This window comes from Pocillopora damicornis, chromosome 12 (genome assembly GCF_964200805.1).
Source record: "Pocillopora damicornis chromosome 12, jaPocDami1.2, whole genome shotgun sequence".
In the NCBI taxonomy this organism is placed as follows: domain Eukaryota; kingdom Metazoa; phylum Cnidaria; class Anthozoa; order Scleractinia; family Pocilloporidae; genus Pocillopora; species Pocillopora damicornis.
In genome coordinates, this window is record NC_142681.1 from 17,829,108 (window position 1) to 17,843,306 (window position 14,199).

Genomic DNA, 14,199 nt, shown 5'->3' on the forward strand with positions numbered 1-14,199 from the left:
AAACAAAAAAAAAGCAACAACAACAGGAATTATTTTGGATTTTTTTTAGCTTTAATGGCAGAACAATTTAATTTTTAACAAATATGTTAAGTTCACCCGCAAGCTTTTTTTTTTTTGAAATCCAAAAAAAAATTAAATATCACGAAATCTTTTTCAATATCGACTATCGTCAATCAAACTCTTTTCCTAGTCAGCGGGAGAGCTTTCATTAAAAGAGTAATAAATTATTACTGTTGTTGTTAAATCGTTAGTCTTTTATGAACTATCATAACAACTAATAAATGAGTTTGATTTGCATAATCAGAACGTGGATTAAAGAGAATATATATATATATATATATATATATATATTTAGATTAAATTTTATATTACCTTTAAGGTAGAGCAAAACCAATTTGGCAAATTTTATTTACACTTACTTGTAATATTTTTGGCTAAGAAATGGATTATAAATTATGGACAGTTTTTGACTTTCCTGTTACTTTTCAGTGGAAAACATTGAGAGATATTCGTAAACACGTAAAAAATCAGTATCATACACTATAGAATGGTTTAATTTTAGGCCTAACAGGGGGTCTTAATGGGGTAAACCGATAGCTGTAAAACGAACAAAAAAATTTAGCCTCTAGGCGTACAAATTGACAAATTTTAACCGACGGTCGTAAAAGAAGTTAACCGTAAGGGAAGTTTCTGGTGACAACAATGGAATAGTGTTAACTGTTAGCCGTAAAAACCATCACCCCATTGAGACCCGCTTGACAGCATACTTCGTATTGTGTGAGGTGTCCCAACATAATGGGGATGTTCTTAGCTTCTTTGGCCCCGTGGTGAACGGAATGACAGTTTTAAATGCTGCTTTAAAAAAGAAACGCTTAGATTTATGAAGGTGAAATTAACCTTATAAAGTGATTTTTTTGTTATCGTTTCTCAATATATTAATTGCATGACAACCATTAGCCGTAACTAATCTGAGAAGAAAAATCATCTTTGAACATGGAAGCACTATTGAATACATCAAGGAAGAAAAGGAACAAAAGCCGGCAGGGAAAGCGAAAAAAAAAACCGGGGACCCCCTCAGCTCAACTTCTGGACCCGCCGCTGGTAATATAAGATATTATCTTGTAGATAATAGCTTCAGGGGATGATACGATTTTTTTTTTCAAAGAAAAAAAAGCGGCATAATGATAATGATAAAATACTTGATTTAGCGCACTTCATTAACTAAATAATTACCGGTCAATATAGACAGTCAAAATCATCAGTTACAAAAACGTGGTTCAGCAGTTTACTGACAAAAGGCAGAGCTTTCGATCCACGTATAAATACATTTAGCACAACTTATAATTACTTTAAGCTTCAGAATACCATATTTGACTTCACCATTACTTTAAAAACAATGTCATGCATCTCCCAAAAATTTTTCAATACTAAAAAAATTCCTATTTTAATCACTTATCACTGATTTTGGTTCATATGATCGTTTGATGTGTATTCCAAAATCCAAACTCGAATGGTCAGCCAATGCTTATTCATACTATTAAAATTTTAAAATGAATTAATTAATCGGGTTTTCGGTAAGTAATCCTCGTTTAAATTTAATTTTGACGAATGGGACGAAACACACTAGAATTGTGTAAAAATTATTCAAAAACGTCTCGGGGAAACTTCGATCAAAACGAGATGCAACTTCACTCTCGTTTCAATTTAAGACGAGAGTTTGCGTGCAAACTTGAACAGTGAACTGAAATATTTGTTATAGATTATTTTGACGAATAGGGAAGAAGCTCCCTTTATGTGTACTTAACCTTTATGCGAATGCCGAATTCATTTATGTTTGTGGCGTCTTGTTCACAACTGCTCATTAAAAGAGTGCCACGTGATCTACTTGATCAACATAATGTTACAAAACAGATGGTGCATCGGGGGAATTATAAACACGTAAAATGAGGTTGGAAGGAAAGTGGCAAAAATCCTTTTGTGGTTCGTCATGAAACTCAAATAGTATTGAACTTACAGATTCAAAAAGACCACAGTTTTATCGCCATGAACACCAGGTCGCAAATACCCAAAGGAAACAAACTGTTTTTACCGAAAATTGAATATGCAAAGCTTACAGAAGACAGGCCGTTAGGCGACGAAAACCCAAACATGAAGACCGTTTCTTCCGATGACGAGCTAGAAAAGAGCAATGGTGAATCTGAAACTGAGGAGAAAATTCCTCTGTTAAATCTCAACTACAATATGGGTACTTTCACGCGTTTTTCTGTTTTACCACCGATACAGGATAACGCACGACGCGGGAGAAGATTGAGCAACGCGCGTAGATTTTCATTTGCGTCGTCGAACGGGTCAGCTGCTAGTCACGATACAAGCAGGAAAAGCAGTGAGGGGAAATCGCATAAAAACGTAGACTTCTCCAGTTTCGTAGCTCAGCAAAGAAAGGACTCGAGCGGTGAATATGATAAGCATTTACAAGTGGTTGGTAGGCCTTGCTTAGCTGAAAAACGCGAAACTCTGCGGAAAGATCAGCTTCGATCTAAACCGCGAATCCCTCAACGATCTTTCAGTAGCCCTGTGGGATCTGATAGTTACAAATCCAGTTGTAAAGGCTGCAATGCACTTCTAATAAGGCAGCGTTCAAAAACAGAAGGTGGGCAATATCCTATTGACTCGCAATCAAGAGCTGACGTCGTACAACACACGTGTATCAGAAGTGAGGAATTTTCGGGTAAAATTCAAAAGAGATTTAATTCAAACAGCTTACATTTACAAAGCGAACATCATGCCTACGAAAAGAATAATAACAGAATTCAATCCGAAAGAAGGAAAGGCTCTACTACAGCCACAAGACAATCAGAAAGAATAGGTTTATCTGTTGCAACACTTGCAAATGGCAGACGACCTGTAAGTCGATGCGAAATAGACTTGAATGTCAATTCATCTGTGTCATTTGAGCAAGATACACATGTTTTGAATGAGCAGCGATCAAATTCGCCGCCATCAATAAGTATTTATGAATCTAAGGAAAAAACCGCTTCAAACGAGAAGCGAGACCAAAGCGAAGAAACTGCATACTCTCTGCAAGGAATGCCACAAATTCAAATTTTAATCGACTCGCTTGAAAACGCAAGAGAGGAACTTCCAAAAGCTTCTATGGATGTTCCGTATACTTCGTTGAGGGAGAAACGAAGACGCTCGGCACTGTGTAGAAATAATTCGAAACAAGTGGATGATTTTCTTCTAGTGCATAATCTTCGAGATTTAGGCTTGCTTTAAACGAATTATTCAAGCTGATCCTTGCAAAGCCGATCACACGGTCGGTTGTGTTTTATTTTTCAGCTTAGCTGTCACAGTTGCCAAGAAACATTTGCGCTAATAAAAGCTTATTAGGCAAGACAGGTGACTTGGTCTTCCATTTTACGCAAACATGACTCATATGCATTTCCTCTGAAGGAAGCAAAAATACCATTTGAGAAGTAAATCTCAATAGCACTAATCTTACAGGTTTACAGTACGACAAGCCGTAAAAGAAATTTTCACTTGGAAATCTTATGGCAAAGATGTATGGTAATTATTATTATAAATCAAGCGCGAATTAGCATGGAGCGATATATTATTCATACCACCTAAGTAAACTCTACGTCGTGCATGCACTACCTGTGCCATAATGAAAAAACATGGAGTGATGACAATTAAAACCGTGAAGTTGCATACATAATCTTAAAAACCGGACCGAAAAGAGACTGAACGTATTTGGTTCCAAAATAAACTTATATATTTGTACCAGGTCGTGTATGTGCGTCTACCTAATTTCCGATATATTTATGACATATGTTTTATCATAAGGACAGCGTAGGAGATAATAGCACCTCAGTAATTGATTGTGTCTTTTATTGGCTCTTGAGATAGGAAAATAAGCTATTCTTGGAGATTCAAAACTTCAATAAAAATCTGTCTTTGAACCTTCGAAATCGCGCCGTGTATTTCGCCATTGTAGTGGCTATCCTTTATTTCAGTCTATTTCTGTATGAGTCATGCCAAATTTAGCGCCTAATGACCTAAAATTAATCAATTTTCCTAGATCTACTATCAGGGATGATTTTATTCCTGATAAAATTTTTATTAATGAAGTGAAATTAACCTGTTCGAAGGAGACTCAACTAACTGATAATCTTGCATGGTTTGTTTTTTTTTCAGAGCCAAAGACAAACAATAAAGGGAAAACCATCTTTCAGAAATATTCAGATTCCACTTATGTCTGTCTTCTTTTAAAAAAATACAACTTAACAGCTTCATGCCGGTGTGGTAAACTTAAAAAAAATGACACTTCGTGGCAATGTTTTCGTGAATAATAGAATGTTGGCTAAATTTCAGTGTTGTAGTTACTCGTGTGACCGTCAAAATATCTGCCATAATATTTCTTCTAGTCTTATCTTCTAATACCGGCAGGGCTATAATTTATGTTATCACAAATCAGCATCTTTTGTCCTTTAAATTATTTGGGTTGACTTTTAGCTTTGCTTTTCATTTCCAACACACCTGTAACACAATATTGGCGGCGTACGAAAACTACGCGTGTCCACGATCATCAGGCTTATTCCAAAAGGTCTGCTTTTAGAGCCTTGCACCTTAATTTCACATTTATATGCCATAGCAGCATAGGCCTGAGTGCTTATGTTAAATTGACGATAACCGCCAACTTTGAGTCAGACTAAGTTGCTCGTTGTTTCTTCATTTATTTCTCTGAATTGGATGAGCACGACCAGCTCGCTCAGTTCAAGAAAAAAAAACTTTGTAGTGCACACGCAGGATGCCTCTTGCTCAACTTAGTAAGTTCAACATCCTTTCCTTAATCACTCAAAGTACCAAAAACCTAGTTGCTTTCAAAGACTAACGGTGAGGAGGCCTTTCGCAGCGACTATCTTTTAAGACGTCCTCTCCCTCATCTTTGTTCCAAAAGCGGATAAAGTTACCATTCTCGCGGAGTTAATTGATGGAGTCGGCTCTGCCAGTGTCTCAGATTTTGTTTTTGGAAGTTTGGGTTGAATTACTGCAATTGTTTTTCTCCTCCTGGCCTGTGTCGGATAAATGACAACGCGCAAGAGTTTGTCATTTCTATTGCAAATTTACGGGAAACGAGCAAATTTTTTAGAGTAGCTGCGATTGGTGTGGTTGCAAATCCCGCTACGGAGAATATCTGCAGTCTTTTTCGGCTGACCATGAAGGTTTGTTTGCACGTAAGACGAAGCGCAGTGAAAATTCTTAGAATTCTCCCCCAAGAAGCCGTAGAGATGATGATTATTGTTGACTTTGTCTCAATAACACGGAGTTAATTAAGCGAATGAATGTTGGCAAAAACCGTGGCAGTCAACGCAAAGATATGTATTTAGGAAATACAGGACAAAAGCGTTTTTGTAGGACAGAACGTAAATGTGAAAAATCACAGAAGCTTCGTGGAAAGCATCCGCTCATGATGCTGACATCGGACTCCGTCAGAGAAAGAACAAACCCATTTTCTATTATTTTTTATTATCTTATTTTTTTTTTTTATTCTATACTAGGTTGTTTATTTTTTGTGTTCTCCTCTTCGCAATAATGAAAATAATGAGTTTTCCGCACCAATCTACGATCCAAAAACCAGTGAAATACCATCCTCGTCTGAATATGCGCCGGCGCATGTGTTACACTTCTCTGTCAGTTTACGCACTTTGTGAAGTGAAGCCTCTTGTAGTCAGCTGGTTGAAGCCGTCATTTAAATTCCAATCTGCATAAAGAAGTATAGCACATCCTACACAAACATTTTACATTCACCCTCCACTCCTGGAAAGACTAATACTGAATCAGCGCTAAGTAGCCAGTTTATGATAGCCTCTTACTGACTGGAATTAATCGCTGAGCAGTCAGTGGAAAGATTGTTTGAGAAATTTAGGCCAAAGAGAATACAAGAAAACTTGGAAGCCAGGCCTACGAAAAAATAAAAGATTATCATTTATTTTTGCCAACCTATCCAAATTAGACTTAAACATTACTCTGATGACTCAACACGATTCGAAAGAGAGTGTGGACGGTAAACTGACGTTACAGAACGGTGAAGATAACTAAACTGCGTCAGGTAAACAATGGGTCAAACTTCAGCATGACTTTTTCGCTTTAGCATCAAAACAATTCCCAGGTAGGATAACGAAGAGACTCACAAGAAAACGTCCTGAATTGTGCTCCAGGCAGAGTGTACACCAAAGAAAACGAAACTTGTTCACAACACATAACGGCGGCAAATAGCTGTCTCCACTGATCAACCTAAGAATGTGCTAAATTAAAACACATCTAACAAGTTCGGTAGTCTTTTTTAGTCAGCATTGCTGGAAGGAAATCGGCCCATATCTTTCTATTCTGGATAAACCTTTAAGACACGTAGTTTTACGTGCCCCTTGCAGCAAAGAAAAGCTTTTGATTCTCTCCTGACATCTTCTTTGAGGAACGCGTATACAAAAGGATTTAACGTAGAATTGGCCAACAAGAGCAAACTAGTTGCCGTCACCTCACGTTCAGAAACCTTACAAAGATTAAGGGTATTACAGATCCAGATGTGGAGATCCATGATGTGCTATAAAAATGATAACGAGATTAGTTACCAACCTCACTGTGGAAAGTTTTAGGCCCACGTTTCTAACTTCAGTTACTTGCATGGAGTTTATTGCTATGTTGAATTTAACTTGTTTCAAAAGAGCTTTCATTTCGAGGGAGAGTTTGCGAGCAATTACCACGATATGCAGATGTGCAGCTGATAGTTAAAGAGCTGGTAACAGTTCAAAGAGCACTGTGTAAATGACAAAAAAATGCAGACGTTTCTCAATCGAAGCTTTGCTGAGAAAAAATGCATTAAAGAGAAATGGAATTACCCAACAGATTGCAATGATCATGAATGTTCTCCTGGTGGTGGTAAACACACGGACGTATTTCAACGAATGCGCAATAGCGATGTAACGCTCTGCTACTATAGCAATTAAGCCCATGGAGGAAACGTCTCTGAAGAAAAAGGCGAATGTTATACGAACGCCGTAATCGCATTTATCCGCCACACAGATATACACACAGATCGGCCACCACCAAAGAAAGAATGAACAAATTTGTGGTTGTCTGTAATCTTCTCCTTTTGTTAATGATTGAAATGACCCAGATGTTTCCAACCAGACCGAAGAAGACGAAAAACCACTCTACGATCCAGAACCAGTCAATAACCATCTTTCACTGGCTGTGTGACTCAATCTGGATCTGACACTGAAAATTAATTTGTAACTAGGAACGTCAACGGAAGCATGTCAATATGAGGAGTAATTAATTGAAGGATTTTCACTTTGCAAATTGACAGTTTATAACAGCCAGAAACAATTTAACAAAAGAGATCTTTCTGTTGCTAACCAATCACTCCCTGAGGGCCGTTCATAACATTTGGTGACATCACTGATATATTTTTGAACAGTTTCTGCAATTTGAGATCTTCTCGTATAGAAACGGATGCTATTAGCTTGCAAAATGATAATTAACTTACCCATTAATAGTCACTCCACCTCGGTGGTTTTCTTTGTCACAGAAATCTACTAAACCAATGATGGTTATGTCATGGCTATGCAGAAAAAAATCATTGTTATCTCTTTTCTTGTGCCCTATGGCTTGTAAACCGGCCCTGATAGGTGTTTCGGCATGGAGGTTGTGACATGAGCCGCTAAGACACATTAATACGGGGTAGTCGTGCCGTAACAACAAGATCTATTCATGCATAAGCTACATATTTTTTAGCGTAAGCGTAAGAAGCGTTTCCTTCACTAAAGTACTTAGTGAAAACATAGATATAGAAATCAGTATCAATGAAAAGGGGAAAAATTAATGCTGTCTTCATTAGGTGTTGTCATAATGAGTGTGTTTTCCTTTTTTATGAAGCAGTTGGCGCGGTATATCTGCGTAGCATGTCCTGAGCTGTAAGGAATAACCACCTTCAATATCATCTACTTTGTAAATAAAAGTTCGCATTAACGTTTTACTCCTATACGCAGTTTGCCAACGCTAAGCTAATCAATGAACCTTTTTTATTAGTAATCGACTCACCTGTAATGAATGGACTCAAATAGACAATATATATGCTACTACAGCTTAAAAAAAAGAGTGCAACATTTCTCTTAAAACACCTATATCTATATCTTTAGGTACATAGGTATAACTTTCTACTGCAAAACTTGAAGTATATTGATGTCATCTAAGGTTGGTGCCTAGATATAGAAAATTATTCAGAATCAAATTTCGCTGTAATCAAAATTTGATCAATGTTCAGAACGAAATTAAGAGACGAACCGAAGTTAGAATTTTTTGTTAAGCATTGGTCAAAAAAAGGAAATAACTAGGTTTTTTGGGTTCAAAAGACTCAAAAATTAATTGTTGAAAAAGACTGGCTGTTCACTGAGATGCCAAACTTACGGACATTTGAGGGAGTTTTTCAATTTTCTGTCCTTGACTCACACAGTAAAATAAAAATGTTCCTTTACCAATGACATTTGCTTTAAATTTCTCATGAATCATTTGTCCGTGCTTATCATGTTTATTCTTAGTACAATAAAATTAGAAAATTGTTTTAGGAATAAGAATGCACCTGCTGGTTTTTCTTAATGGATTGTGAGTCAAAAGTTGATCCCCTGCCTTAATGCTTAACTTTGTATAATATCACGCCATTTTTTTAAAAAGAAGAACAGTGCTATGGCGGCAAGGAAGGAAAAGTGTGTAAGTTGATAAAACTGCTTTTGAAGTCTATATTGAAGACTAAAATGATTTATCACTCTACTAGATGCCAAGAACGCAATTGTCAGGGAGTCGCTAAAGTGTTTACAGGATAGCGATATTGTTTGCAAATTAGACAACCCTATACTTTACTTAATTGAAATTTTCCTCGCATTTTCCGGCATATGAGACCAGAAATAGGTTGATAGATCACAAGTTTGCTCAATGGGAATTGTTAGCCGGTGCTGGACGAAGACTTATAATGCAGCCCAAAATTCGATTCTAGGACAATTTGTCGATCATTCTGAGCAGTTACTAAACTTTTAGGGTAGAATTTTGAACGGAGAAGTTAGAAAGGCATCTGTCAGTGCTGTCTAATATGAATATGCACGTCGAAAAATGGGCTTTTTGTTTTTTGTCGAGAAGCTTTCTCTTCAATTAAAGTTGGAGACACTCAGTGAATAATTCATGACGGCAAATGGAAGCGCGTTTCATTATTCCCCATGTTCTAAACGAGTCAGGGATTGGGTTCGAGTTGGGACCGCAAAGCATCTATGGATTGATTGAAGGGACAGACGAGTCATATTTACAAAGTAATTCTGAAATGCCTCACTATAATTGTTGCGTTCCTGGCTGTACAAACAGCTTTAGGAACGCTTCACATCTGCATTTCTACAGATTACCGAAAGATGAGTTTACCAGAAAGCAATACAAAGTCATTTTGAAGAATGATTCGCTAAAATTGGACTCCACAAATACTCGAATTTGCTCAGACCATTTCGAAGGTGGCGAGAAACTCAGTCGAGCTCATCTGCCGACTATATTTCCTTGGAAAAAGGCAGAAAGCACTAGACGACAGCTAAAAAGAGTCATCAGCTTCGAAGAAAATCTGGCAATTCAGGAAGCAAAAAAGAAGAAGAGGGAGGAAAAGAAAGACATGGCACAAGCATCAGTGACAGTCGAACATGAGAACAATCGTGAGACACAAACATCTCTCACAGGATTGGAAATCGAAACAATGTTAAAGGAGTTGCAAAAGCTTAAAAAGGACATCAGTGAATTGACAAATGAAAAGAATCAGCTGCTGGAGAAAAATGCCAAGTTGAGTGAAGAAAATGCAAACCTACTCGAGGCAAACTTAAAACTCGAGCAAGAAACAAAAAGACTAAGACACTCTCTTGAAAACTTTCGTTTCGATATTGAGAAATATAAAGACAATGCTGAAGACATTGCCTTTTATACTGGTTTACCAGACTATAATGCACTGCTGATATGTTTCGACATGGTTAAAGATGCAGCAGAGCATATTGAATATGAACATGAACGAACGCACCCAGGAATTCAGTGTGGCAGACCTCGATGTTTAACCAAGTTCCAAGAGTTTACTTTGACACTAGTGAGATTAAGGCTTGGATTGCTGGAAAAGGACCTTGCTCATCGGTTTAGTGTCTCAAGACCCCTTGTATCCAAAGTTTCAAGGGCCTGGACGAGATTTCTGAGGGGACAGTTTGAGCCACTTATTACTATTCCACCCAGGGAAGTTCTCAAACTTTACATGCCTGACATTTTCAAATCCTTCTATCCAGACTGTGTCATTATTGTGGACTGTACAGAGTTTGAGATGGAGAAACCTTCAGCACTTAATTCTCAATCTGCTTGCTACTCGTCATACAAGTCTAGAACGACGATGAAAGCCTTGCTTGGTATAACACCCAGTGGTGCTTTATGTTTTGTCAGTGAGCTATTTCCTGGTTCAACTTCTGACAAGGAAATAACAGCTCAAAGTGGACTGTTGGACAAGTTACAACCTTATGATCAAGTTATGGCAGACAAAGGGTTCAACTGCACTGATGAGCTTGCTTCTGTGGGAGCAGAACTGATTAGACCAGCATTTTTGGTTAAAGATACACAATTCTCAAAAGAAGAAACCAACCACAACAAGATTGTTGCCAGTTTGAGAGTACATGTTGAGCGATTGATGGAGAGAATAAAGAATTGGCACATCTTTGACCACCGAATTCCAATTACTCTTGCCCCCATAGCATCTGATATGTTATTTGTAGTGGCTGGACTTTCTAATTTTTACCCTCCTTTGATTAATTAAAATTTATGCGAATATAAAGCAACATTTTAATACTTAACAATGGTATGGATTTATGTTTTATTGCCTTGCATTAAAATAGCATTGATAAACTAGTGTTTGATAATGTATTATGATATTGCCATCATACCACTGGACTGTAACCAGACTGGTTATAAGTCATTACAATAATCCAAGCACACTACACATGTAGTTAGTAAATATTTTACTCAGTCAAATATGAACATAACTGTGTACAATGTATAAAAATACTGAGTTAATGTGTATAGACAAAACAGATCGCTGTTTCTTTCAAGACAAAGTTTATCTAATCTTAGCTATAGCAAATACCTATAGGATGGTTTTTAAAAAACCTGTGAAACAATTAATACTATTTACTTTCTAATAGTGCCAGTATTAAACAATAGAAACAAAAGCATTTAAGCAGAAAAGCACTAAACATGTACAAAACTTAGTACGTGTTTCACAGGCTTTTGAAAACCATTCTACCTTCACAAATATATTGTTTACACTCTGATAGTACTAAAAAGTGTGCAACATAATTTGGGCAAACCACTAATTCCCATTAAATTTTGATTTGCCTATTTCATTGTATAGTTTTCTTAAATTACACACTTTTACTGAAATGAACACATTGATTTTGACTGTTTTAAACTGAACGAGCATTCAATTTAGGAATTCCATACTTGACTCTAGGATACCCAAGTTCTGGAACAATCCAGTCATTAAAAAAGGATTCTAGCTTGGGCAAAATAGACTTCCAGCGGTCTATTGAAAAATGTACTCTTTCACAAAACAGTGAATCACAGCCTGAACCCTTTACAACAAAATCTGTCCACTTTCTTCCAGTAACAAACATTTGCTGATGGACTTGGTAGAAGTATTTGTGTTTGTCATTTAATCTCAATGCATTACTGTTCTTTTTGCAAATGCTCTTGCGTAACAATGCCTTTTCTAGTGTTTCATCCTTTGATGTCTGGACATACTTAACTTCTATAAGTCCCTCTGAATCAGAGGCTGATGGATCATGTACAAGGCCATCGGGGCTAGCACCAAGGTAACCATGTTCTTTTGAAACAAAAAACCCACATTTTGAGACTGTTATGCCTTCATCTCCTTGACTTTGCTTGAGAAGCTTGTAATCATTGATAATCTGGTCTTCCATTTTCAGTCCTTCCTCCATTGACTTACTTTGATAGGCCTTGTTGTAACCAAGTATATCTTTAATTATCTTAGTAGGGGACGTACTTTCTCTCTGTACAGCTACACGGTAACATTTTGTGGCAGTAATCCTTGGTTGTCTGTGGCGATGCCATAATTCAGTGTTTGATTGACCTCTAGTTTGTTCCTCAATATCTTGCCTTTGTAAATCATCAACCATAAGATTTCTCTTTGCTTTTTCAAACTTTTCTTTTAGCTCTTTTGCTGACACGGAATGACATTTGACTGGTGAAAGCAGAGAATCCTTTACATCCTGAAGTTTCTTTACTTCCTGAGGCAGTATATGTGTCCAAGCTACAGTGTTTCCTGATACCCTCTGGTACTCCTTCATCATTTCAAAAAACCTTGACTTGTTTTCATCGCGACAAGCATTTTGGTTTGCATTTACTGGAGAGTGATGAAGCTTACGTATCTTCTTCTCTTTCGTGTAGTCGTGCTTCACAAAAGTCATCTCATTTATGGGCTGTATTGCACCTTTTCTCTTTCGTGGCACATTCCACTTGCATGGTTTGGAGGTGCATGACTCATCAGACTCATCCAGTTTTTCCCTTACTTTACAATAGTTTTCTAAAGCAAAAAGTGTTGATGCAACATGGTTACATCTCCCATCTATGCCAGCAGGGCATTTGCAGTGGGCTCTTAGCATCTTTCCAAGTGAACTAATAACTAAGTAGCATGTATAAACTTTGTCCTTTTTCATAGATGGGAGGACTTGGCTTTTGATGTAGTGCTTGCCATTTTGTTGTAGGTGGCCTATGTACAGGACATGACCAGATTTAAAAAAGTTGAATCCTTTAACAAGTGGCTTAGCAGTGGAGAGCTGCTTTTTACATTCTACACCTTCGATCATAAATCTCCACACAGTTCCAAATGATATTTTTGGTAGTGCCTTTATATCTGGTTGGAATCCTTCTTTTGGGAATGAATCCTTTACTTCAGGCTCTTGATTCTCAAGTACGCCAAGTTGAGCTTTTTTCCGTAACAAATTGACGCCGCCATCCGGATCACGCAAGTATTTAACATCAAATCCATGCTTGATGTAGTCGTGTACTCTATAAGTCAAAATTAGAGCACTCATAAGTACGAGAGGACTTTATTAAATTCGAAAATTTCGATTATATTAAATTTTTACTCTTAGGAAATTTTAATAATAATTCTGAAAAGGCATATAATTACAAATAAAGTTGTTATAAATAAAAATAACTTATTGCGTGTAAAGGTTCTTAGTTTAAAAGTTGCCAGCTTCGATACGAACCTCGACACTAAAGCTTTCTTTGTTCCCGTCGTTTTTGCACCTCTGCAAAGCAGCCACCTCTTCAACTGGACAACGCTACATTTTTCAACAGAATCCCTTGAAAGTTTTGCCCCAGGAATATCTTCCTGAGTTAGTTTAACAGTTAATTTGGCTTTGCTCTCGCTTTCAGCCATATTGATTTGGAAAATCTGTCCCTTCAAACAATCCATAGATGCTTTGCGGTCCCAATTCGGACCCAATCCCCAACTCGTTTAGAACATGGGGAATTCCAACAAATGCGTGCAGCTTTTAGCAAAAATGATGCTCTCTCATCGTACAAGGACCACATCCCAAAGACTTTGATCAAAACTTTTACTCAGCAAAATGCTCAGCAAACGCGTAGAATAGAAACGCATCACCAAGCAATATTCTGTGGCTGCTCTGTGGTTCTTTATCCGTTGGCTACATCGGAACATCGATCCCGTGCCTACGATAACTTTGAAAAGGCTCTATCCAACTGAATGACAACAGAAATTGTTTTGTGGCTTTTCGCTTTACTACAATTAGGATTAAATTCAAATCTATTTTACAAAGGCTACTAGTTTTTGTTCAGTCATTATCTAATTTCTAATCAGCATTGCTTGAATGAACACTTCACTAAGCTTAGCTTGTTACTTTGAGTGAACTTGAAGGGGATGTTGTTTTAGAGTCCTCCAGAGGATGAAAGTTTTTGACTCTCTCTTGATATTTGCTTTGAGGAACGCGTAGACAAGAGGATTTAGCGTAGAATTGGCCAGAACAAGCAAATGAAATGCTACTTTTTTGTGTGTAGCTAGATACAAATTTTAAAATAAAAGCATATCACCACAGCCGCCCT

The 14,199-nt window shown here is 37.3% G+C and overlaps 3 protein-coding genes across 3 annotated transcripts; 2 read left to right on the forward strand and 1 right to left on the reverse strand.

Annotated features, from left to right (window-relative positions):
- Window positions 1-1,888: 1,888 nt before the first annotated feature.
- Window positions 1,889-3,957, forward strand: LOC113673694 (uncharacterized). The gene has a single exon (XM_027190115.2). It carries the CDS (start codon window positions 2,044-2,046, stop codon window positions 3,274-3,276), a length of 1,233 nt encoding a protein of 410 aa, XP_027045916.2. The 5' UTR covers window positions 1,889-2,043; the 3' UTR covers window positions 3,277-3,957.
- Window positions 3,958-9,288: 5,331 nt separating this feature from the next.
- On the forward strand, window positions 9,289-11,456 carry LOC149036793 (uncharacterized). The gene has a single exon (XM_089188933.1). The coding sequence runs from the start codon at window positions 9,371-9,373 to the stop codon at window positions 10,868-10,870; it is 1,500 nt and encodes a 499-aa protein (XP_089045059.1). The 5' UTR covers window positions 9,289-9,370; the 3' UTR covers window positions 10,871-11,456.
- LOC149036794 (uncharacterized) lies at window positions 10,958-13,552 on the reverse strand. The gene is made up of 2 exons (XM_089188932.1): window positions 13,344-13,552; window positions 10,958-13,140 (listed from the first exon to the last, which is right to left on the reverse strand). The coding sequence occupies exons 1-2, from the start codon at window positions 13,550-13,552 to the stop codon at window positions 11,517-11,519; spliced, it is 1,833 nt and encodes a 610-aa protein (XP_089045058.1). The 3' UTR covers window positions 10,958-11,516.
- Window positions 13,553-14,199: the final 647 nt, after the last annotated feature.

Excerpts from the sequence above, each read along its gene's own strand:
- LOC113673694 (XM_027190115.2), top strand. The coding sequence starts at position 2,044 with ATGAACACCAGGTCGCAAATACCCAAAGGAAACAAACTGTTTTTACCG.
- LOC149036793 (XM_089188933.1), top strand. The coding sequence starts at position 9,371 with ATGCCTCACTATAATTGTTGCGTTCCTGGCTGTACAAACAGCTTTAGG.
- LOC149036794 (XM_089188932.1), bottom strand. The coding sequence starts at position 13,552 with ATGGATTGTTTGAAGGGACAGATTTTCCAAATCAATATGGCTGAAAGC. Across the intron at positions 13,141-13,343 it reads AAGAAAGCTTTAGTGTCGAG|AGTACACGACTACATCAAGC; the intron begins GTTCGTATCGAA and ends TTTGACTTATAG.